The sequence below is a fragment of the Babylonia areolata genome, chromosome 34 (assembly GCF_041734735.1).
Source record: "Babylonia areolata isolate BAREFJ2019XMU chromosome 34, ASM4173473v1, whole genome shotgun sequence".
In the NCBI taxonomy this organism is placed as follows: domain Eukaryota; kingdom Metazoa; phylum Mollusca; class Gastropoda; order Neogastropoda; family Buccinidae; genus Babylonia; species Babylonia areolata.
The window spans coordinates 22755005-22777888 of record NC_134909.1 but is presented as its reverse complement, the minus strand read 5'-3'; the positions used below and the strand labels follow the sequence as shown (position 1 = coordinate 22777888).

Here is a 22884-nt window from a genome sequence, read left to right as displayed (position 1 = left end):
TTGCGTGTGCTATCCTTACCCTGGTCCAAGGTATTGTTTGTTTTTCCATGGATTAGGATGTACTTTGACCATAAAACCACATGGCAATAGTGACTGCATCAATATGAACACACATGTCAGGTTTTACCAGTGCGGTGCAGAGTCTCCACTGGTGTGTCGCCCTCCTGGCAACCTAACATAAATAATTCGGCCATCGGAGCTGAGACTGCAGCATAGGAACCTTGGTGTGGCTGTGTAGGGGGGACTCAAAATGGTCGGCATGGGAGCAGTGCTGCAGGTATGGAATTTGATGATGATGATGACGCAAGGGACTGATGATATAAACTGCATTGAACACGATTGAAACAATAAATTATATGAACAGTATGGCTTGCTGCTCTGTCGTCGTTATGGTGATGTGTGTGGGTGTGCCTGTTAGAGAAATTAGAATGTACAAGCAAGCAGTCAGCTGTACATCAAAAACCAAACTTCATAAACAAGGCACTACATATTAATTTGGAGAGGTGATAACTGTAGACATAGTATTAACTCTCTCCATACGAACGGCGAAAGAGACGACGTTGCAGCGTTTCATCCCAATTACCATCATCAAAATATTGCAAGCGGAACGCTCTTATACTGAAGAAGTGAATGTTGACAAAGAATACCACAATTCTGACAACGGAAGCTAAAGGTTGGGTCATTCAGACACCCACTGGACATCTGAGGGGTCTGTGTAGAGGAGAAGAGAGGACTGGCCGTACTGAGTGAGTTAACCTCAGTGGAGCTGTGACCTACTTCCCCTAGAGCTTTAGGAAAGAAGGTGGAAGAATGATTGAGACGTTTACAGCATCAGTAAGGGCCTGGGTTCGATTCCTGGTCTTGTTCTTTCTCCCAACTTTCTCAGTGGAAAATCAAACTGATTGTCCAGTCACTCTGACGGGCGCAATAGCCGAGTGGTTAAAGCGTTGGACTGAAAATCTGAGGGTCCCTGGTTCGAATCACGGTGACGGCGCCTGGTGGGTAAAGGGTGGAGATTTTTACGATCTCCCAGGTCAACATATGTGCAGACCTGCTAGTGCCTGAACCCCCTTCGCGTGTAAACGCAAGCAGATCAAATACGCACGTTAAAGATCCTGTAATCCATGTCAGTGATCGGTGGGTTATGGAAACAAGAACATACCCAGCATGCACACCCCCAAAAGCGGAGTATGGCTGCCTACATGGCAGGGTAAAAACAGTCATACACGTAAAAGCCCACTCGTGTACATGCGAGTGAACGTGGGAGTTGCAGCCCACGAACACAGAAGAAGAAGAAGTCCAGTCACTCAGATGAAACAATAAACCGAGGTTCCATGTGCAGCACGCTATTGCTGCTCTGAAAAAGAACCCATGGCAGCAAAAGTGTTGTCTTCTGGCAAAATTCTATTGGAGAAATCCACTCGGATAGGTCACAGTATGCAAATATATTATGCATGTGCACAAGGTATGGAATTATCCGAATGCAGTGACGCCTCCTTGAGAAACTGAAGCTGTTGCCTTGTGGTAATGTGCCTGACAAGTATTTGTATTTCTTTTTATCACAACAGATTTCTCTGTGTGAAATTCGGGCTGCTCTCCCCAGGGAGAGCACGTCGCTACACTACAGCGCCACCCATTTTTTTGTATTTTTTCCTGCATGCAGTTTTATTTGTTTTTCCTATCGATGTGGATTTTTCTACAGAATTTTGCCAGGAACAACCCTTTTGTTGCCGTGGGTTCTTTTACATGCGCTAAGTGCATACTGCACACGGGACCTCGGTTTATCATCTCATCCGAATGACTAGCGTCCAGACCACCACTCAAGGTCTAGTGGAGGGGGAGAAATATCGGCGGCTGAACCGTGATTCGAACCAGCGCGCTCAGATTCTCTCGCTTCCTAGGCGGACACATTACCTCTAGGCCATCACTCCACTATTAAGTACCACCCTGCCCAGCCTCCTCACAATGCAGTGAAAAAGCCATGATGTTCTGGACAATCACAGTGTGTGTGTGTGTGTGTGTGTGTGTAAGAACATGATGAAGAAGTGTTGTAAAAGGAAAAGGGAGACGGAGACACGTACACACGTGTGCACATTAGCACAGACATGAAGGGGAGGAAATCTGCATATTGAGGATGTACTTAGATCACTTCGACACAGTTCACGAAATGACACTTTTTTGTAAAACTGGAGTTGGAGCAAACCTACCATTCGGGTTCAGTCATCACAGACGAAAATCAGAGTATGTAAAAAAAATTTAAAATACATTTAAAAAAAAAAAAGAGGGGGTGGGGGGTTAAATCCTAGGATTTAAAAAAAAAGGGGGGGGGGAGAGACAAAAGGTTTTTCTGTGCAGCCCTGGAAATCACAGGTTTTTACTTGGCGATTGATATTGACTGCATTTCAGAAGAAGAAGAAGAAAAAAAACAAAGGGACAGGTATACAAGTATATTTACACATAGTAAAAAATATATATATACACCAGAAGATATCACACAAAAAGTTTATTTACATTCGAGAAAAACCTGCACTTTAATACAGTGTACACACAGTTTATTTACAATTTCATTACAGTTTATAAGTTCAATGAGGTCATCAGAACTGCTTTAGTTTACTTTTAAAAGCTGTGTTTTCATAATGTTTTAAGTTAACAACAGTCTATACACATCAGTCAGAAACTTGAGAAAGAAAACTAACAATCTACAATTCCAGAGACTTAGATTCCTAACCATTTAGGGTCAGTACACTTGCCAGACATGCCTGTGGCATTGTTTGTTTAACTTAGTGCTGTGGATATTCCTAGGGCTGGTATGTATGTGTTCAACACACATCTGGATACAAGATCATGTGTGACATGTACAAAAAATACACAAAATGTTTTGTATCCAGCCACAAGCAGTACAATGTATTTCTCATCCATAATTTCATTTAAAAACAACAACAACACAACTGAGGCTTATCTGTTACTCTAGTGTGTTACACCAGATACAGAATAACGCACCTTTCATAATCTGGAATGTCACAAAAACTGGCTGATCACTAGTCTAGTACACAATTATATTTCACTGAAATGCACAGAAATAGTAGTATAAATAATTAATAACAATACATTACACTGAATATCCAGACCACTGAATTCACACAATTATTGGCAAGTAGTGAAGTACACATGAAATATATACAAGGAATGTGTTCACATTACACAAAATCAGATGAGAGCAAACCAAAGTACATGAAATGCGGGTTATATTAAAGACTGGTTTATTGTCTTTACCAAGGTACTAACATTCACAGTTGGACATACATGTGCAAACGTTACAGTGAAATGTAGATGTATGGACTAAAACTGTAAGTTATGAGTAAGTTAAGAATGTACATAAAATGTGATGTAATTACACACACACACACACACACACACACACACACCACACACACACACTACTCTCCTCCCATCTCTTACCCACAGCCTCATCCATCCCCACTTGCACTCCACCCCCTATGCCCCTCCCCCACAACCCACTACTCTCAGAACTCCCCTTACGTGTGTGGGAGAGGGGGTTGGGGGGGGGGGGAGAGATGGGGTTGCAGGGATGTGTATATAATCTGGAGGGCGATGTGGGTGGGCGGGTGTTTGTTCAACAGTGGAGGCACTCAGCACAATAAATGTATTCTGGCAGGTCAGTATTTCTGTATGTGTGTCCATGTGAGTGGGGGTATAGGGGGTGGGTGCATGGGTGTTGGTGGATACAGAGGGGGAGTAATCAAGGAGGAGGGGGTGGTGGTGGGGGGGCGGGGGGGGGGGGGGGGGACAGAGTACAGTACTTTGAGCAGTATTTCAGGAAAATTCGCTATTATGATATAAATGTTCATTAATAGTATAATTATTATTTATTGATTCTTTTTGTTTGTTTATTTATTTTTTTTATTTTTAAATTTTTTTATTTTTAGCTTTTCCCGGTCATACTCATACCCAAATTTGAGTGTGCTGTGACGGGTGCAGTGGTAGCCGAATGGTTAAAGGGTTGGATTCTCACCCAAGTTTCCTGAGCTCAATTCCAGGTTTTGGCACACCTGGTGGGCAGAGCTTGGAGATCATTCCTGTCTCCCAAGTGAACGTATGCTCAGACCTCAGTGCGTGGACCTCCCTTCAGTGAGATCTAGGAGATCAAATACGCTTGTTAAAAATCCCGGCTGTAATCCATTGCAGCTTTTAGTAGTCAGTAGTAGTAGTGTAGGGACTGGCATTTGACTGCCTAGGCCTCATGGCCTTTTTTTATGTCCCCTTCAATATCGGTCCCCTTTTATTTGTGGGATACACATATATGTTTTCTTTTACACGTTCTGTAAATCACTCATGAAAGTCAATAAATTTTTCTTTTAAATTGATGTTCATGTCAAGGAGATTTTTGAACACATTAGTATTTTGTGCAAGTTTAGTTTCAACTGGTAGTGCATTCCATATTTGTGCAATTCTATTAGCTAATGAATTTTTCCTTAGGTTAGTATTACAAGTGCTCTTTACAAATTTTCATCATTGAATTCTTGTACTCTCAAAATCTGACATTCTAAAAATATTATTCACATTGACTTCATCATAGCAATTTAACATTTTGTATGTTTCTATTAAATTCCCTCTTAGCCTTCTTTCCTTTAATGAATGCAGATTTAAGTATATAAGTCTCTGTTGATAGCTCATAGGTTTGCATTCTTTTAATAACTTAGTTGCTCTTCTTTGTATCCTTTCTATAGCTATAGATTGCCTCTTGAGGTATGGGTGCCACACAATATTACCATATTCCACTTGTGATCTACCCAATGCTTTATACAATTTAAGAAATATATCTTTATCCAAATAGGTAAATGTTCTCTTAACTATTCCTATCATCTGGTTGGCTTTATTTATTATATTCTGTATATGTATGTCAATTGATAGTTTATTATAAAAAAAATTTAAAAATGCCAAGGTCTTTCTCACTTTGATATTTTTCTATGTTATGTGTGGTGTCTTCTATTATCATATGGTATTTGTTTTCTGGGTTTTTTCTTCCCATGTGCATTACTTTACACTTTAAAATATAGATTTTGGTTGATTATGATTGAAAACAAGAACAAACCTCACACACCCCCTCCACCTCCCCCCCTGCCCCCCCCACCCCCCTCCCCCCCAAAAAAGAAGTCTACATGGCACAGTAATAACAGTCATTCACTTAAAAAGCCCACTGGTTCATATGTGTGTGAGTGTGTTTGTGTATGTGTGTGTGTGCGGTGTGTGTGTGTGTGTGTGTGTGTGTGTGTGTGCGTGCGTGCGTGCGTCAGTGTATGTGTGCGTGCACGTGCGCGCAAGTGCGCGTGTGCGCTTGTGTGTGAATGTGCATATGCAGTCCTGTTTCACTTTAATCAGTTTGTCACTTGCCTCAAAATACACGAACATCAGCCGCTGTCCATATAGTCAGAATGCTTATTTCAAACCAGAATGAATGTGATTAAAAAAAAAAAAAGACAGAAAAAAAGATGAAATTTATCTAAGCATTAGCCCATGTGAACAACCTAAGCACCGCAAATAGTTCGTTTAGTACCGGTCAATAAGACATAGGTTTTAAAATTTGATTAAAACAAAACAAATATTTTGACCAATAATAATGACAGGCTGTCGGAGTCCTAGGGCAAGCGTCGATTTCGATGTCAACGAAACAGTCAAGAAGTTAGTAAGTGTGCTTTACCGACTTGGATTTTATTTTAGTTGAAATTTCATTAGACATCGTTTGCAGTTTTGATGTCTCTTTGTTGATACATGCTGTCAATATTGCATAGGTACGTGCTTTTTGTTTTCTGATTAGTTTCCGGCATGTTCCGGAAAATTATTATTCAAAATGGCCGAGTTACCAAATGAGAAGAGAGGTGGGCTGTATCTTACATATTCATAATTTAATGTTAGCATAATTGATTAGATTACTGTTAAACATAATTACCAAATCGTTGATTGCAGAAACAATATTAAATTTGGATTGTAAGTTGACATATATCAAGACACGTGTTCGGAAAGCTTTGTACGGCAGTGTTTGTAAATATAGAGGAGTCGAATGCATTTGTGCAAGTGAGGTTTGTTGATTGCTGTACAGTATGCATGCAAACGAGGTCAAGGCAGACACAGAAATGGACAACAATCAGCACGTGTTTAATTTGCATCGCGTGGCGCGTGAACTTACCAGCCGCTGTTTATATTCAATCTGTGTGATTAAGTAGCATCTGCTAGTGTTGATTTTGGATTCCAAACAACGAAATTCGTGTAAAATCTTCAGAATGTTGCACGTTTCATGGCTTGACGTGGGCCTTTCTGCGGAGACAGCCTCGACAATGATCAAGTGATTGTTTAAAAAATGAATTTATTTATTTATTTTCTAAATTGAGGGGAACCTAATTGTCGGATGCGACCTGTTTATTCCCGTCATCTTCAACCATGGATTGTGGTGTTTCCGTTCCGCTTTCTAAACAAAATAGGCCTATTATTATAGTATTATTAACTGAATGCAAGAATCAAGACTGTTCACAGGTTTTGGATAGGCATCATGAGCATCGCTTTCTTCTTCCTCTTCAACTTCTTCTTCTTCTTCTTCTCTCTCTCTCTCTCTGTCTCTCTCTCTGCCTTCTTCTTCTTCTTTCCCTTGACTACCGCCTTCATCATTGTGAAGATTCTGTAGACTATAACTCAGTATAAGGGATGTTTGCGTGTTTTTCTTTCTTTCTTTCTTGGACTGATGCTGTGTGGGGCCCGGGTTCCCCTGACTGAACTAGGGGGCTTAACGGTCGCACACATACATCAGTCATCGAGAGCGCACCCCCCAATTGTGGATTGTTGCCCTGTTTAGGGATTACTACAGGATTATAGACAAGACAACACACACACACACACACACACACACACACACACACACACACACACATAGTTAGTCATTCCTATTATCATTGTTTTCCTTTCTTATAAAAAAATAAAAAAATAAATAAAAACTAAAAAATCCATTTTAATGCAGCTTAGACTTAAGTAAAAGAAACAGGGTTACTTACATTAATCAGTGTAGTCACAGGTTTATATTTCTTTTTTTTGTGTGTGTGTGTTTGCTTGAATTTGTTTCTGAAGTTTCAGTGAATCAGTTTACATTTACTGTAACATCATTTGTTAGGCATCCAAAGTCAAGTCAAAACACTAATCGTATTAGCTGTGATACAGTTGTACTGATAGTGGTTAGTATGATTTTATAATGGAATTTGTAGAGTTTTCAGATTATGGTTATGAGTGAGACAGTTAACAGGATTTGCAGAATATATGTGTAAGACAGTTCCAGTCATCACATTTTTGAAGACATATAGATATAACAAAACAAATATTTTGACCAATAATAATGACCTGAAAAACTGTTGTCGCTCTTGCAAGAAACATCTAACTGCTTCCTGGATATTCAAAATTGGATGACTCTAAATAAGTTACAATTGAACGCGGACAAAACTGAAGCAATGATCATAGGAACTAAACAAAAACTCTCTTCCATTACAACTAATACAATCAAACTTGGCAGTACATCCATCCCTCTGTCCACTTCAGTCAGGAACCTCGGCGTTGTCCTTGACAACACACTGTCCATGCAAACATTTATCAATCAGACATGTCAATCCTGCTACTATCAACTGCGGCGCATCAGTTCCATCCGGAAATATCTGTCCACTGACGCAACATCTAGACTTGTCGTTTCTCTCATTCTCTCTCGCCTTGACTACTGTAACTCTCTATTGTCTGGTTTGCCTGCTTCATCCATTCAGTCCCTTCAGCGCATACAAAATTCTGCTGCCCGACTCGTCCTCAGAAAGAAAAGATCTGAGCACACCACTCCTCTTTTGCAACATCTCCACTGGCTCCCTGTCTCACACCGAATAAAGTACAAGATCAGCACTCTATGCTACAAATGTATTCACAAATCAGCCCCTTCCTATCTCTGTGCCTGCCTTCACCTCTACACTCCATCTCGCTCACTACGATCAGCTTCGGATCCACTCCACTTACATATACCCAGATTCAAACTCTCGACTGTTGGCCACCGTTCTTTCTCTGTCTCTGGACCTTGCAATTGGAATGAACTTCCTCTTTCGCTTCGTCAAGTCTCCACACTCAGCTCTTTCAAGTCTGGCCTTAAAACCCACCTCTTCCCAAAGTAGCCTCCCTTCCCTGCCTCTTCCTTGTCTTTTTAGTTTTTTTCAGTTTTAGAGTTATGCTTGCGTGAGAATGACTGGTGCGAAAGCGCTTTGATTTGTTTATGCACAAGATTTAGCGCTATACAAATACCATTATTATTATTATTATTATTATTATTATATACTGATATAGCATGATGGGAGGTCAGTGTCATCCTGTTGGAGGGAGAGAAAAAAAATGGCTGTGGGCACAGTAAACTGTAGAAGTAACACCTTGTTCCAGTTTTCATTGGGCTTAGTAATGGCTGGCCATGGTGAGAGACTTATGACCCCTGTTAAAATTCAAGATCATAGGTCAAGGTTACAACATGGTGTGTTGATTAAAAGAAAAGAAAAGAGAGGGGGGAAAAAAGCTTGCAGATTCAGTAAGAGAAATAAAATCTTGAATTCTGTCTTCATTGAACGTTGTATTGTGATTGAAATTTTTAATGTAGATAAGGACTGCAAAATGCCAGCAGAGTCAAGCTTAGGATTTACTGTCCAAAGTCATGAATGGGATAATGGAAAGAAATGTAGACTGACTGGAAGTGTGGGTGACTATTCTCCCCAGTGGTCATAATAATGATGCTATGTACAGTGATTGGTTATGACCAGAATACGAATTATTCCTGAAGTCAGAGACTGGAAGTGTGGGTGACTATTCTCCCCAGTGGTCATGATACAATGTACAGTGATTGGTTAGGACCAGAATATGAATTATTCCTGAAGTCAGAGACTGGAAGTGTGGGTGATTATTCTCCCCAGTGGTCATGATACAATGTACAGTGATTGGTTATGACCAGAATATGAATTATTCCTGAAGTCAGAGACTGGAAGTGTGGGTGATTATTCTCCCCAGTGGTCATGATACAGTGTACAGTGACTGGTTATGACCAGAATATGAATTCTTTCTGAAGTCAGAGAGGTTGGAAGTCAATGTCACAAACATTGCTGTTGAAAATTACAAGATTTATAATCTTTGATTTTGAATGAAGCTCCTTTATTTTCTGTTCCATATTCTTTTGTTGGACTGTGTTTTTGATCATGACTCGTGATTCTTGAAGTGATTTGAGGTCTTATTTCAGCCTTGTTTTATACAGTAGTGTCACCACAAAGCTGGTATGTGTTACTTAATGCATATTTGAATAGACTCAAGTGATTTTTTTTTCAGTTGTTTTAGCTTTACATCCTCTGTTTCACACAAAACCCACCTGACAGGGATAGACAGAGGATTGAATTTTCGTGACTGTTGCTTGTTTAGATTTCTTTTTTTTTTTTTTTTTTTTTTTTTTGCTCCTGAGAATGTTTTTTTCACTTAAGGGCTTATAGGGGTGGGGGCAGTTATCTATCCTTTTGTCCCCCTCTGTTAATGTTATTCGTATATTCATTGATTGATTGATCGATTGATTTGTATTGCACTAGACCTCCAGGAAGGTGTGTGACAAAGTACAGTTTGCTGTGTTCTCAGTTTTAACAGCAGTTTCTGTATTACAGTGAACAACATGAACAGCGAAGCACTTCAGAGTGACGGGTCAGCAGAGTCGGCAGCTTCTTCCTCTGTGAAATCAGTAAGTGACAGAGTGATTAGCACCTTGTGTTTACCTTTGTTGCATCTTGTCTACCTCTATATTAGATCACCTACTTTGCATCTCGTCTACCTCTGTATTAGATCATCTGCTTTGCATCTTGTCTACCGCTATATTAGATCACCTACTTTGCATCTTGTCTACCGCTATATTTCTTGTCAGGTCAGGTCATTAGATCTGCTACTGGTAACCTGTAATCCAGTACAACCTGTTCAGGGTTGGGTTGCCGACGACTAAACCGGCACTCCCACCACTCCCTTCTGGGACTGGTGAGGCGGGTGGCTAGACACCCTTATGGAGATCCATAAAAGGGCGTCGGCTCAGGAGAGCCACCGACGGCCATCTAGCTCCACCGTGCTGTGTGCATGCCACACGCAGTTGGCCCCCGGGGTGTGTCTACCCATGTATGCGAAGTCTGGATCCGGCAGAATCTGCGGAAGAAACCTATCGGTTCAACGGAGAGGAAGGCGGTTACAGCAACGCACTGTGGAGTGCAGAGAGCAAGATGAGACACCAAAAGGATATCTTGGTCATCCACTGCATCCGTGCTCATCCTCCAGTCGTCTCGACTTAGTCTTGCCACTGGAAATTGGTGGACCCGGACGAGAGAGTGAGGTCGACGTTGCGCAACTCCTCTTCACTTTAAACAAACTCATCGCGCAAGTCATCAGTCATCCTAAATGACCTTTCATCCTTCATTCCCCCCATCCCCCATCCCCCATCTGGATGACAACGATGGTCATCATCGATCTCGATGGACACACCACCACCACCTCTATATTAGGTCACCTTGACCTACTTTACATCTTGTCTTCCTCTGCGTTAGATCACCAACTTTACATCTTGTCTGCCTCTGCATTAGATGACCTGAGTTACATCTTGACTTCTTCATTAGTTTGCCTTAGTTACGTCTTGTCTACCTCTGCATTAGATCACCTACTTTACATCTTGTCTACCTCTACATTAGATCACCTACATTACATCTTGTCTACCTCTACATTAGATCACCTGCTTTACATCTTGTCTACCTCTACATTAGATCACCTACTTTACATCTTGTCTACATTAGATCACATACTTTACATCTTGTCTACCTCTACATTAGATCACCTGAGTTACATCTTGTATGCCTCCACATTCGATCACTTAGTTACAAAAAAATTTACATATTTTCTACCTCTACATTAGATCTCAGTAGTTACATCTTGTCTACCTCTACATTAGATCACCATCTTGTCTACCTCTACATTATATCTCTTAGTTACATCTTGTCTACCTCTACATCAGATCACCTTAGTTACATCTTGTCTACCTCTACATCAGATCACCTTAGTTACATCTTGTCTACCTCTACATCAGATCACCTTAGTTACATCTTGTCTACCTCAACATTAGATGACCTTAGTTACATTTTGTCTACCTCTACATTAGATCATCTTAGTTACATCTTGTCTACCTCTACATTAGATTGCCTTAGTTACATCTTGCCTTCCTCCACATAAGATCACCATAGTTACATCTTGTCTACCTCTACATTAGATTGCCTTAGCTACATCTTGTCTACCTCTATATTACATCACCGTAGTTACATCTTGTCTACCTCTACATTACATCACCATAGTCATATCTTCTCTACCTGCACGTTAGATCACCATAGTTCCATCTTGTCTACCTCCACATCAGGCCACAGTAGTTACATCATGTCTACCTCTACATTAGATCACCATAGTTACATCTTGTCTACCTCTACATTAGATCACAGTAGTTACATCATGTCTACCTCTACATTAGATCACTGTAGTTACATCTTGTCTACCTCTACATTAGATCACCGTAGTTACATCTTGTCTACCTCTACATTAGATCACCTTAGTTACATCTTTTCAACCTCAACATTACATCACCATAGTTGCATCTTGTTTACCTCTACATTAGATCACCATACTTACATCATGTCTACCTCTACATTAGATCACCTTAGTTACATCATGTCTACCTCTACATTAGATCACCTTAGTTACATCTTATCTACCTCTACATTACATCACCTTAGTTACATCTTATCTACCTCTACATTAGATCACCTTAGTTACATCTTGTCTACCTCAACATTACATCACCTTAGTTACATCTTATCTACCTCTACATTAGATCACCTTAGTTACATCTTGTCTGCCTCCATATTAGCTCACCATAGTTACATCTTGTCTACCTCTACATTAGATCACCATAGTTACGTCACGTCAACTTCCACATTTGATCACCATAGTTAGATCTTGTTTACCTCTACATTAGATCACCATTGATAGTTACACCATGTGTACCTCCACATTAGATCACCATAGTTACACGACATCTACCTCTGCATCAGAGGTTCCGTGGCAGAATCAGTTAGGCGTTGGACTTGTGATCCAGTGTTCACCAGTGATCAGAGTTCCAGGCTTGGTTTGGGCATGTGGTGCTGTGTCCTTGGGAAAAGCTGTTCACGTTGATTTCCTCTCTCCACCCAGGTGTGAAAGGGAACCTGACTGGTCAGGGAAGGTTGAAGTGGTGGAAGGAGAGGACTTGGCCCTGCCTTCCTGTGCTAGGCCCTGGACACTGTGGATATGAATTCACTGCCTTCCTGTGCTAGGCCCTGGACACCGTGGGTATGAATTCACTGCCTTCCTGTGCCCAGCCCTGGACACAGTGGATATGAATTTACTGCCTTCCTGTGCCCAGCCCTGGACACAGTGGATATGAATTCACTGCCTTCCTGTGCTAGGCCCTGGACACAGTGGGCATGGACTCACTGCTCCATTGGCTGTAAAAAGGCTGTGGCACCTTTAACTCACTCGGGAGAAAAGTTTTCTTCCTTGCTTTTCCCCCTACAGATGGCCCATTTGTTAGGGTTGGGGAATAAAATCATACAAAAATAACAAAATATAAAGTAACTGAAACTCACTGTACTTGATCCACTGACCCCTCTCCTCTTGTCGTGTATACATCCTACCTCTGAATCCAAGTCACTGTCAGTACCTTCTTGCTGGTAGCTAGCTTTCTTCACTGCAGATACTTTATTCAAAGTCTTCATCCTCCTCGTTGGTTTTGTTTATTCCTGGATTTACTGATGGTCAGTGATAAAGTGGGAACCAGTGATGCTGAGAACAAATCTGTTCTTTTTAACTTGAACTTGAACTTGAACTGTACGATGTTTTAGGTCTTGAAGACCTGTTCATCGCTCTGTGTGGGTCGTCAGTTGTACGTACTAAACTTTGCATGCGTGGCTTATTGGCAAGACGGATTGTACTTGTCTGGCTTGTTCTTCCAGTAGACATCCAGTCTGTTCTTGAAGGCATTCACCGACGATGCCAGGACCACTTCGTCTGGGAGACTGTTCCATGTCTTGGTGACCCTTTCACTGAAAAAGTGTTTCCTGGTGTCGCAGTGGGTGTGGTGCGGGAACAGTTTCTTCGTGAGTTAACGTTGTTAGGGTGATTCTTGTTTCCCAACTGTGCAGAATGTTAAGTCAGTGAAGTGGCTGTTAGTGTTACTATGTTGTTTCAGAGCTCTGGACATTTTTCTGCTTAATCAGAAGGGGACACTGTTAAAATTTAAGTCCGTTATCTCATATTAAAATTTAAATCCATTACCTCAGATATATACATGTTTCTTTTGATAGAATTTTGTCTGTTGATAGGGAAATGAATTATGTCCTTTGGGCTTTGCTAAAGAAGTTTAACTTGTTAATGTGTATAAATTGCATGTTTGCTTGAGTGGGCATGGTGGTGGGTTTTCTTGATGATTTGCACCTGCTTTTTTTTCACCTCAAGGGGATTCATTTTACACACAAGGCCTGACAAGAATGAATAGAAATACACGCCATGTGCATGGATCAACATTAAAAATTAAAAAGCTGGTGAAGAAGAAGAGCTCTACCCCTTAGGCCCCCCACCACTCCCCCCTCCACCACCACCACCCCCCAAAAAAAAGTTTACATGTATGTACGTGTTGCATAACATAAAATGAAATGATACAGTGAATCTATTAAAAAAAAAAGAACAAAAAAGAATAATAATGAAATAAAATTCATCTTGCATCAAGACAAGATAAGAAGATTTTGTTCAAAGAAAAACGAAAAAACAACAAAAAACACAGGGGCTACTATCTGTACTTGCGTGTGTGAGAGAGAGAGAGAGAGAGGGAGAGAACATCATGTTTAATACTGGTAATCATCATATATCACTCTGTGTGTGTGTGTGAAAGAACATAGTTTTAGATGCTGCTAAAAAAAAAAAAAAAAATCAAAAAAAAAAATCATAGTTTTAAATGCTGAACTATGTTAATATATAATTCTCTAATTATTTGTACAGTTTTCCTGTGAAACTGGTTTCTAAAAGAAAACTGTTGGAGAAAGCAAAATGACTGTGCACACAGGCTTCATTCCTCATGCATGGTGTGTTCTTTGACGTCCTTTAATAATTACCTGCCTTTGAAAGGCTGCACTGAATAATACACTGTTTCAATGGAAAAAGAAACTCAGCCATGCGTAAGGCTGTGCACGCCAGTGTGTGTGTACACCCCTCTTCTTCTCTTCAGCCCAGTTCTGATCCTGTCTTGTGATAAACGGATCGGGGAACAAGTTCATGAGAAATGAAAAATATGACTGCACCCGTCATGAAAGATTCGTGCAACAAATGAAATTTGTATTTGAAGGGAATTGGAATTTTCTGTCTTTGTCTTGGTCTCTGAGAGCACGTGAGTGCATTTTGGCGAATCAGTGAAGGAAGTTGTGAGGCCAGTTGGTTGTGAGGCAAGGCGACATGTTTGTGTGTTAAAAGTAATGTCAAGGGGTGATCTTTCGCTGAAGAAAAGTATATATATATATAATCATGAATGACTGGGGTCTTTTCCATTCATTATGACATTCACATAGGAATCAAAACTGAATGGAAAATGTGTGTTGTAGGTTGAAAACAGACATTTTTTTGTTGTTGTTTTTTTGTTTTTTTAATATTTTTTTAATGTTATTGCATCCTGTTTGACAAGACAGTTAGAGTCACTGTGGCAGAATTCGCATTTCGCTGAAGAATAAATATGTTAAGTGGTCATGAATGAGATCTTTTTCATTCAGTGTGACACTCACATAGGAGTCAAAACTGAATAGAAAATGCGTGTTGTGGGTTGAGAACTGAGATGTGTTGCTTGATTAGTTGATATGTTATTTCACCCTGTTTGACAAGAAAGACGGAGTCGCTGTGGCTGAAGTTAAGCATTTCACTGAAGAAAATTATTCTGTTTAGTGGTCATGATTAAGCCTATTTCATTAAGTGTGACATTTACAGAGGAGTCAAAACTGAATGGAAAATGCGTGTTGTGGGTTGAAAACCGAGACGTGTTTCTTGATTAAGTTGATGTGCTATTTTATCCTGTTTGACAAGAAAGACTGAGTTGCTGTGGCTGAAGTTAAGCATTTCACTGAAGAAAATTATTATGTTTAGTGGTCATGACTGAGCCTATTTCATTCAGTATGACATTCACAGAGGAGTCCAAACTAAATGGAAAACGCGTGTTGTGGGTTGAAAACCGAGACGTGTTTCTTGATTAAGTTGATGTGCTATTTCATCCTGTTTGACAAGAAGAGTTGGAAGTGTTTCACTGAAGAAACTTATTACGTTGAGTGGTCACGAATGAGGTCTCCATTCAGTGTGACATTCACACAGGTGTCAAAACTGACTGGGAAAAATATGTTGTAGATTGAAAACTGAGCTGTGTTGCTTGATATGTTGTTTCACCCTGTATCACGCATGGCATGAAAGCTGGTCGCCATGACAGAACGGGTTAGGCATTGGATTTCTGGCCCAGTGTGTTCAGCGGTGACCAGAGTTCGAGGTCTCTTTTCAGTTAGGTGTTGTGCCCTTGGGAAAGGCACTTTGCTCCAGTTTTCCTCACCGCTGTCAGGTGTGAGTGGGTACCTGACTTTGGTCGGGGCAAAGTAAGAATGGTTAACTCACTCAGTACGGCCAGTCCTCTCTTCTCCTCTACACAGACCCCTCGGATGTCCAGTGGGTGTCTGAATGACCCAAGCTTTAACTTCCGTCGTCAGAATTGTGGTATTCTTTGTCAACATTCACGTCTTCAGTATAAGAGCCTTCCGCTTGCAGTATTTTGATGATGGTAATTGGGGTGAAACGCTGTTAACGTCGTCTCTTTCGCCGTTCGTATGGAAAGAGTTAAAAGAGAGGATTGGGCCCGGCCTCCCTGTGCCGAGCCCTGGACACTGTGAATATGAATTCACTGCCTTCATGGTCAAAAAGGGGCTCTGGGACCTTATACCTGTAACCTCTTTTAACTCTTTCCATACGAACGGCAAAAGAGACGACGTTAACAGCGTTTCACCCCAATTACCATCATCAAAATATTGCAAGCGGAAGGCTCTTATACTGAAGACGTGAATGTTGACAAAGAACTTGTACCACAATTCTGACGACGGAAGCTAAAGGCCGGTTGGGTCATTCAGACACCCACTGGACATCCGAGGGGTCTGTGTAGAGGAGAAGAGAGGACTGGCCGTACTGAGTGAGTTAACTGAGGAGGAAGGTGCTTCCTCTGGCAGGAAGGTGGCAAAATGGATAAGACGAGTCATCAGCCAGTACAGTGTCTGTGAGGGTCTGGGTTCAATTCCCGCTCTCTCACTTTCTTTCTTCCAAGTTTGGATGGGATGATAAACCAGGTCAAAATCAGAATGAATGTCTAGTCATTTGGACGAGATGATAAACCCCAGGTGCAGTGTGCAGCACGCACTTGGCGCACCGAAAAAGAACCCATGGCAATGATATACTTTATTTTTTATTGTTTGTTTTTTTGTTTTTGTTTTTTAAATCTTAGTTATCTTCTGTCTTCTCATCCTGTCAGGATAGAACATAATAATTATGTCCTCGGTTCATTTTCCTGTAATAAAGCATACATTACATATACTTTTACAGTATACTTTTAAGCTTTGGGGTGGGGGGGGGAGCAGGTTTATATATATATATATATATATATATATATATATAATATATATATATATATTTTTTTTTTTTAGGGGTTTTTTTGTTTGTTTTTTGTTATTGAAAAAGTACATCCAGTTCTGGGAGTCGAAGGGTGAAGACATGAGTACCTGGCTTGTATTAATTGGAAGAACCAGCCTTCTCTCAGTGCTTTGAAAAAGCCATGATGTTCGGGATAATCACAGTGTGTGTGTGTGTGTGTGAATGTATACTTAAAACACGTAGATTTAATATTAATTACAAAAGTGAATTTTATGCCTTCCTTGTCTTCGCATATCTTGGTTTGACTTTTGACAAGTTTGTAACTGACATAAGCCAGGGGAAAATAAAGAAAAAAAAAAGAAAAAGAATTCCTCAGCTCTCGGCTCATGAATATATTCATGGTGTGCATGTCATTGTAGATGTGCATAGATGAATAAAAACTCCATAAAAAAAAACCCAACGGGGATTGTGCACTAGAGCAGCTTCCTTGGGCAGATCTCACACGCACTGTCACCCATAAATGAATGAATATTTATATGGCATTAAAAAAAAAAAAAATTAAAAAAAAAATCATGTAGAAAAAACAACAAACTTGTTGAGTGAAGAATAATTCATAAATTGTACAGTAACAGGAAAAAAAACAACCATCAGCAAACAATTGCTTGCCTCTCATGTATTGTTTCAATTTGAATGGCATGTAAAATGTTTGTTCAGAAAGAGTTTGTTCAGATTTTTATTCTGTGCATATAACAACAACAACAACAACAAAAACATAACAAGGAATTTACATTTACATGTGTTACTCTTTGCCCTGCTGACATTTAGGCACCCATACTCCATTTTCGGGGGAAAGAGGAGTGTGTTGCTTAAAGTCAAAGACGCAAGGATAGGGACAGGTTTGTGACTGTCAGCTTACATTACCTTGTGAACTGGAAAACATCATACAGCTAAAAGATTGTGTTTGTTTGTTATGATATTGTTAGGATTGTTGGTTTGGAAGATTGTGTTTATTTATTTTAGAAATATTGTTTGGATCGTTGGTTTAGACTTTTTTGTTTCGAAGTGCAGTCTTGAATGAAACTTGAAGGGCACATTCACATATTGCACTTGCAGTCAACAAGGGGGAAGACATAGGCAAATATACACATTCTACATGCAGAGACTGACAAACAGACACACACTGTAATACCTAACCACTGTAGAGCTACCTGAGTTTTTTAAAAGTTTTATTTATTTATTTTTATATCTTGGCTATACAGTCATTACATATTCTGTTAGTGTTATGCATAATCGTAGCCTTCAAAATATGCACACACACACACACACACACACACACACACACACACACACACACACACACACCCCACTGTGACATGGCATGAACACTGGCATGAATGGTAAATGAGCTGAACTGAATATTAACACTCATGGCTGGTGCCTTCGTCAATCTTCGTGAAACTTCAAATGAAACATGTTGCTGCCATTCGCGTTTGTGATAATTTCGCAGTGCTGATGGAATAAGAAAGGTCACAAATGAGATACCATATAATACTCCGATAGAAGTTGTATATATTCATCTTCATGCCTGTAAGTATCGACTCCGGTACGGAGTGATGTGAGAGTGTGAGGATGGGAAGACGTCATAGTTTCATAGCTGGGTGGTTTTTAAAGAAAGGGGAGTGGGGGGTGGGGGTGAGATAGGAGGGGTAGAGTGTGGGGGTGTGGGTGGGCCAGATGAAGAGGGGAAGAGAATTTGAATTTTAAGGATGATGTTGTCAGGTTGGCGTTCATTTTAGGATCCCCTCGGTATGCAGACACACACATGTTCAGACACACAGGGACACTCCACACACACACACACACACACACACACACACACACACACACATGTTCAGACACACAGGGACACTCCACACACACACACACACACACACACACACACACACACACACACACACACACACACACACATATGTGCATACGCACAGTCATATACATATGCATGCATGCACTCACACGCACCTGCATTCGCACACACACACACACAAACACACACACACATCTGCAGTCACACAAATTCCTGCACTTGCACACCTCACACACACACACACACACACACACACACACACACACACACACACACACACACTTGCACACCACAGACACACACAGACACACACACACACACACACACACACACACACACACACTATTCCAGGGGAAAAAAAAGAAAAGAAAAGAAAAAAAACCAGTCAAGATAAGCCAGCTAACAAGCGATGAGAAAAGGTTCTCTGGGAATTTTGATGGAAAAAACAACAAAAAACAACTGTACATATAATATAGAGAGAGAGAGCCTGAGAGAGCAGTAGAGAGAAAGAAAGAAAGAGGGAGAAGGCGGGTTGGTATGTAAATGACTGGGCCGTCCCCTCCCTCCCGCCCTCCCCCCCTACCCCTTATTGACTGGCGACGGGGCAATGAATGGTGCTTTTCATGCCCCTTTCCAGTCCAGCCACTTCACGTGGGCCTCATGAATACTAATGAGCTGATTTGCAAATGAGGAGGCTCAGATCTCCTGCTGTGCTGGTTGTGTGGCTGGGGCGGCAGCGGCAGCGGCAGCAGTGGTGGTGGAAGGGAGGGGGAGACAAGTAGTGCCAGTTGTGCCATCTGCATGCATAATGGACAATAACCAACCCAGCGAAAGGCTTACACTGAAAGTCCCTATGTACATACATACATTGGAAATATGCATTTGATGGGGCAGAACCCTGAAGAGAGGGGACTGAGGGCAGGTTTGAATCTGCTGGAACTGGCAAAGTTGGTTGGAGGAGAAGAAGAAGACAGACGAAAAACGAAGAAGGAAGAAAAGAAAAACAAGTGGGAGGAGAGGAGGGAGGGGCTTGTTGGAGGTTAGGGAGGGAGAGGGAGGTTGGGTGGGGTGGGAGGGGAGAGGGGGATAAGGTTGTGTAGGATGTGTGGGGGTGGGGTGGGGGGCTTCAGGGAAGAGTTGGGAATAGAAAATTCAGCATCATTATTCCTGGAATGAGTGACAGCTAGAAATCTACAGTATAAATTTTTGCTGAAATCAGTCAGTCGTCGCTTGAGTTGTCTCACTCTCTCTCTCTCTTCCCCCCCCCCCCCCCCCCCCCCCCCCCTAAAGTTTTCTGTTTCTTTAAAGAAAAGTTGTTCAATAAAAAATAATTATAAAAAAAAGGGGGGGGGGGGATTTTCCCCCCCTTTTTTGTGTGTGTGTGTGGTAGTTTTATATTCCAATATTCCATTACCAAAGGACCTTTTTCCATTTAAAAAAAAAAGAAAAGATTATTTATGAAGTATTACAATTTTTCTCTGTCATTCTTTTCTCTTCTTTCTCTGTAGCAGGGTCTTCTTATTTTCTGTATGCTACTTGGTTTGTCTCTGTGTGTCCCCGAGTTTGTTCCATATATAAATTATTAGAAAGAAACATAGATAGACAGATAAAGAGATAAATAGAATTGTGTCCCCTGAAAATGGAGAATGGCCAACTGCCAGCATCAGTACATGGCTGGGTAAAAAAAAAAATAAAAAAAAAAACCCCAAAAAACTGTGGTACATTTAAAAGCTGACTTGTACATATACAAATGAATGTGTGAATTGCAGTCCACAAACGCAGAAGAAGAAGAATATATGAATGCATTCATAAAGAGAGAATGAATCTGTATTGATATTTCGGATGTTGTGGTTCACAAATGAATAATATTACAAAATCTGTCCGATCCATAGATAGCTGGAAATAAGTGTTGACATGTTAGGGTCTGGGTGAGGAGTGGCATCATGGCAGGTGGTTGTCCTTTGGGCCTGAAGAACCTCCCTTTTGTTGTTGTTGTTGTTGTTTCTGCATTTTAGCAGCTCCTAGACCCCAGCCACAAACTTTTAAATAATAATACTAATACAGAATTCAGTCTCTCCCCCCACCCATGTGTTAACTGTTAGATTGATTGATTGATTGATGTGGATACTTATATAGCGCCTATCCTCGGTCAGAGACCAAGCTCTAAGCGCTTTACATACACGGGGACATTTGCACCACAGGCTACCTACCTGGGTAGAGCTGACTGACGGCTGCCACTGGGCGCTCATCATTGGTTTCCTGTGACATTCAATCACATTTCAGACGCACACGCATACACACTCAGACAGACATGTAACATTTTACGTGTATGACAGTTTTTATTTACTCCGCCATGTAGACAGTCATACTCCGTTTTTGGGGGTGTGCATGCTGGGTTTATTCTTGTTTCCATAACCCACTGAACGCTGACATGGATTACAAGATCTTTAACGTGCGTATTTGATCTTCTGCGTGCGCATACACACGAAGGGGGTTCAGGCACTAGCAGGTCTGCACATATGTTGACCTGGGAGATCGGAAAAATCTCCACCCTTTAGATGGGTTATAAAGACATAGACATACCCATCATGCACAGCCCTGTGAAAGGCATGATGGGTGCTTAAACAGTGTGGGGTGGGTAAAAACATTAAAGTGCACTCATGGATCTGTAGGGATGAACACGGGAGCTGCAGTGTACAAATTGTGCAGGAGAGGATCAGTTCTTGTCATTACATTTCCAAAAAGATATCTGGTGTGTGCGTAGGGGGTGGGGGGGGGTTGAGGGGGGTGCTCACATTAGGAGTTCAGTCTTGTGCCTTCAACTTATCTTTCCCTGTTCTATTGTTCGATGTTTTTGTTTTGTTTTGTGTTTATACATATTTATTATTATAATAATGAAAATAATTATTGTTACTATTTATTGTATAGTGGAGTGGAGTGATGGCCTAGAGGTAACGCGTCCGCCTAGGAAGCGAGAGAATCTGAGCATGCTGGTTCGAATCACGGCTCAGCCGCTGATATTTTCTCCCCCTCCGTTAGACCGTGAGTGGTGGTCTGGACGCTAGTCATTCAGATGAGATGATAAACCGAGGTCCTGTGTGCAGCATGCACTTAGCGCACGTAAAAGAACCCACAGCAACAAAGAGGTTGTTCCTGGCAAAATTCTGTCGAAAAATCCACTGCGATAGGAAAAAAAATAAAACTGCACACAGTAGTGTAGTGACGCGCTCTCCCTGGGGAGAGGAGCCCGAATTTCACACAGAGAAATCTGTTGTGATAAAAAGAAATACAAATACAAATATTGTTATTTTTTCAAGGCCTGACTAAGTGCTTTGAGTTACGCTGTTGGTCAGGCATCTGCTTAGCAGATGGGGGGTGTAGCGTATATGGATTAGTCCATACATAATGACGCCTTATGAAAAAACTAAAATGAACAGAACTCTGTGTGTGTGTGTGTGTATGTGTGTGCGAAAGAAAGAGAGAGAGAGAGAGAAACTGTGAAACAAATTTTGTTTCATGAGGATTGTGATAGTGCAAGTTGAAGCAAATTAAAAAAAAAAAAAAAAAAATTTGTTTGGTCTGTGAGTTTCTGTACTTTTCCACACTGAGTTCCTTTACAAAGTTTATTTTATAAAATTGCGACATTTGGTTTTTGTTTTCTTTTCGTTTGGTATTTGTGAAAGGCATGTCTTGCTGTTTCCGTGTCCCCCGTTGAGATTTGATGTGTGTTTTCATGTCTCCATGTTCATACATATGTGCGCCCTCTGGTGCGGTGGGGTTTTTAGTGGGGTTTTTGTTGGGTTTTTTTCAAACAAAATCATCTTGTTTATATATAAATCCCTTTACAAGGATGGCCCAAAGGTTCATGAATATTCTTCAGCATTTTATCCAACAGGTTCTCTGTTGTTGTTGTTTTCTTGTCTCTCTCATTTTCATTGTATCTTGTATTAGTTTTTAACAGTGAAATAACATAATAAGATAGAAAAAGAAAACATAATAAAATCGAAAAAAAGAAAGAAAAAGAAAAGGAGCAGTGTTTTTAAGCTGGGGAATATTTGTAATCCTTTGCTCTGTGTTTCTGTCTGTTGTTCTCACTGGTGTCAGCGCTGTTTCTGTTTGTTTTTTCACCGGTGTTCATGTGAATATTTGTTGTACGGGCATGCCGGCATGTCATCGGAATACTTGTATGTGTTGGCTTT

General features: G+C 40.8%; 1 protein-coding gene across 2 annotated transcripts in view; it reads left to right on the top strand.

Annotated features, from left to right (window-relative positions):
• Window positions 1–5635: 5635 nt before the first annotated feature.
• The window catches only part of LOC143277505 (uncharacterized), a 39739-nt gene continuing 22490 nt past the window's right edge, over window positions 5636–22884 (top strand). The window contains exons 1-2 of one of the 2 annotated variants that reach the window (XM_076582357.1): window positions 5636–5704; window positions 9714–9787. In XM_076582357.1, coding sequence (XP_076438472.1) covers window position 5704; window positions 9714–9787 — 75 coding nt within the window. In that variant the 5' untranslated portion in view covers window positions 5636–5703. Of the gene's footprint in view, window positions 5705–6230; window positions 6362–9713; window positions 9788–22884 lie in introns of those variants that run through there. The other variant, XM_076582358.1, reaches the window with a different exon arrangement.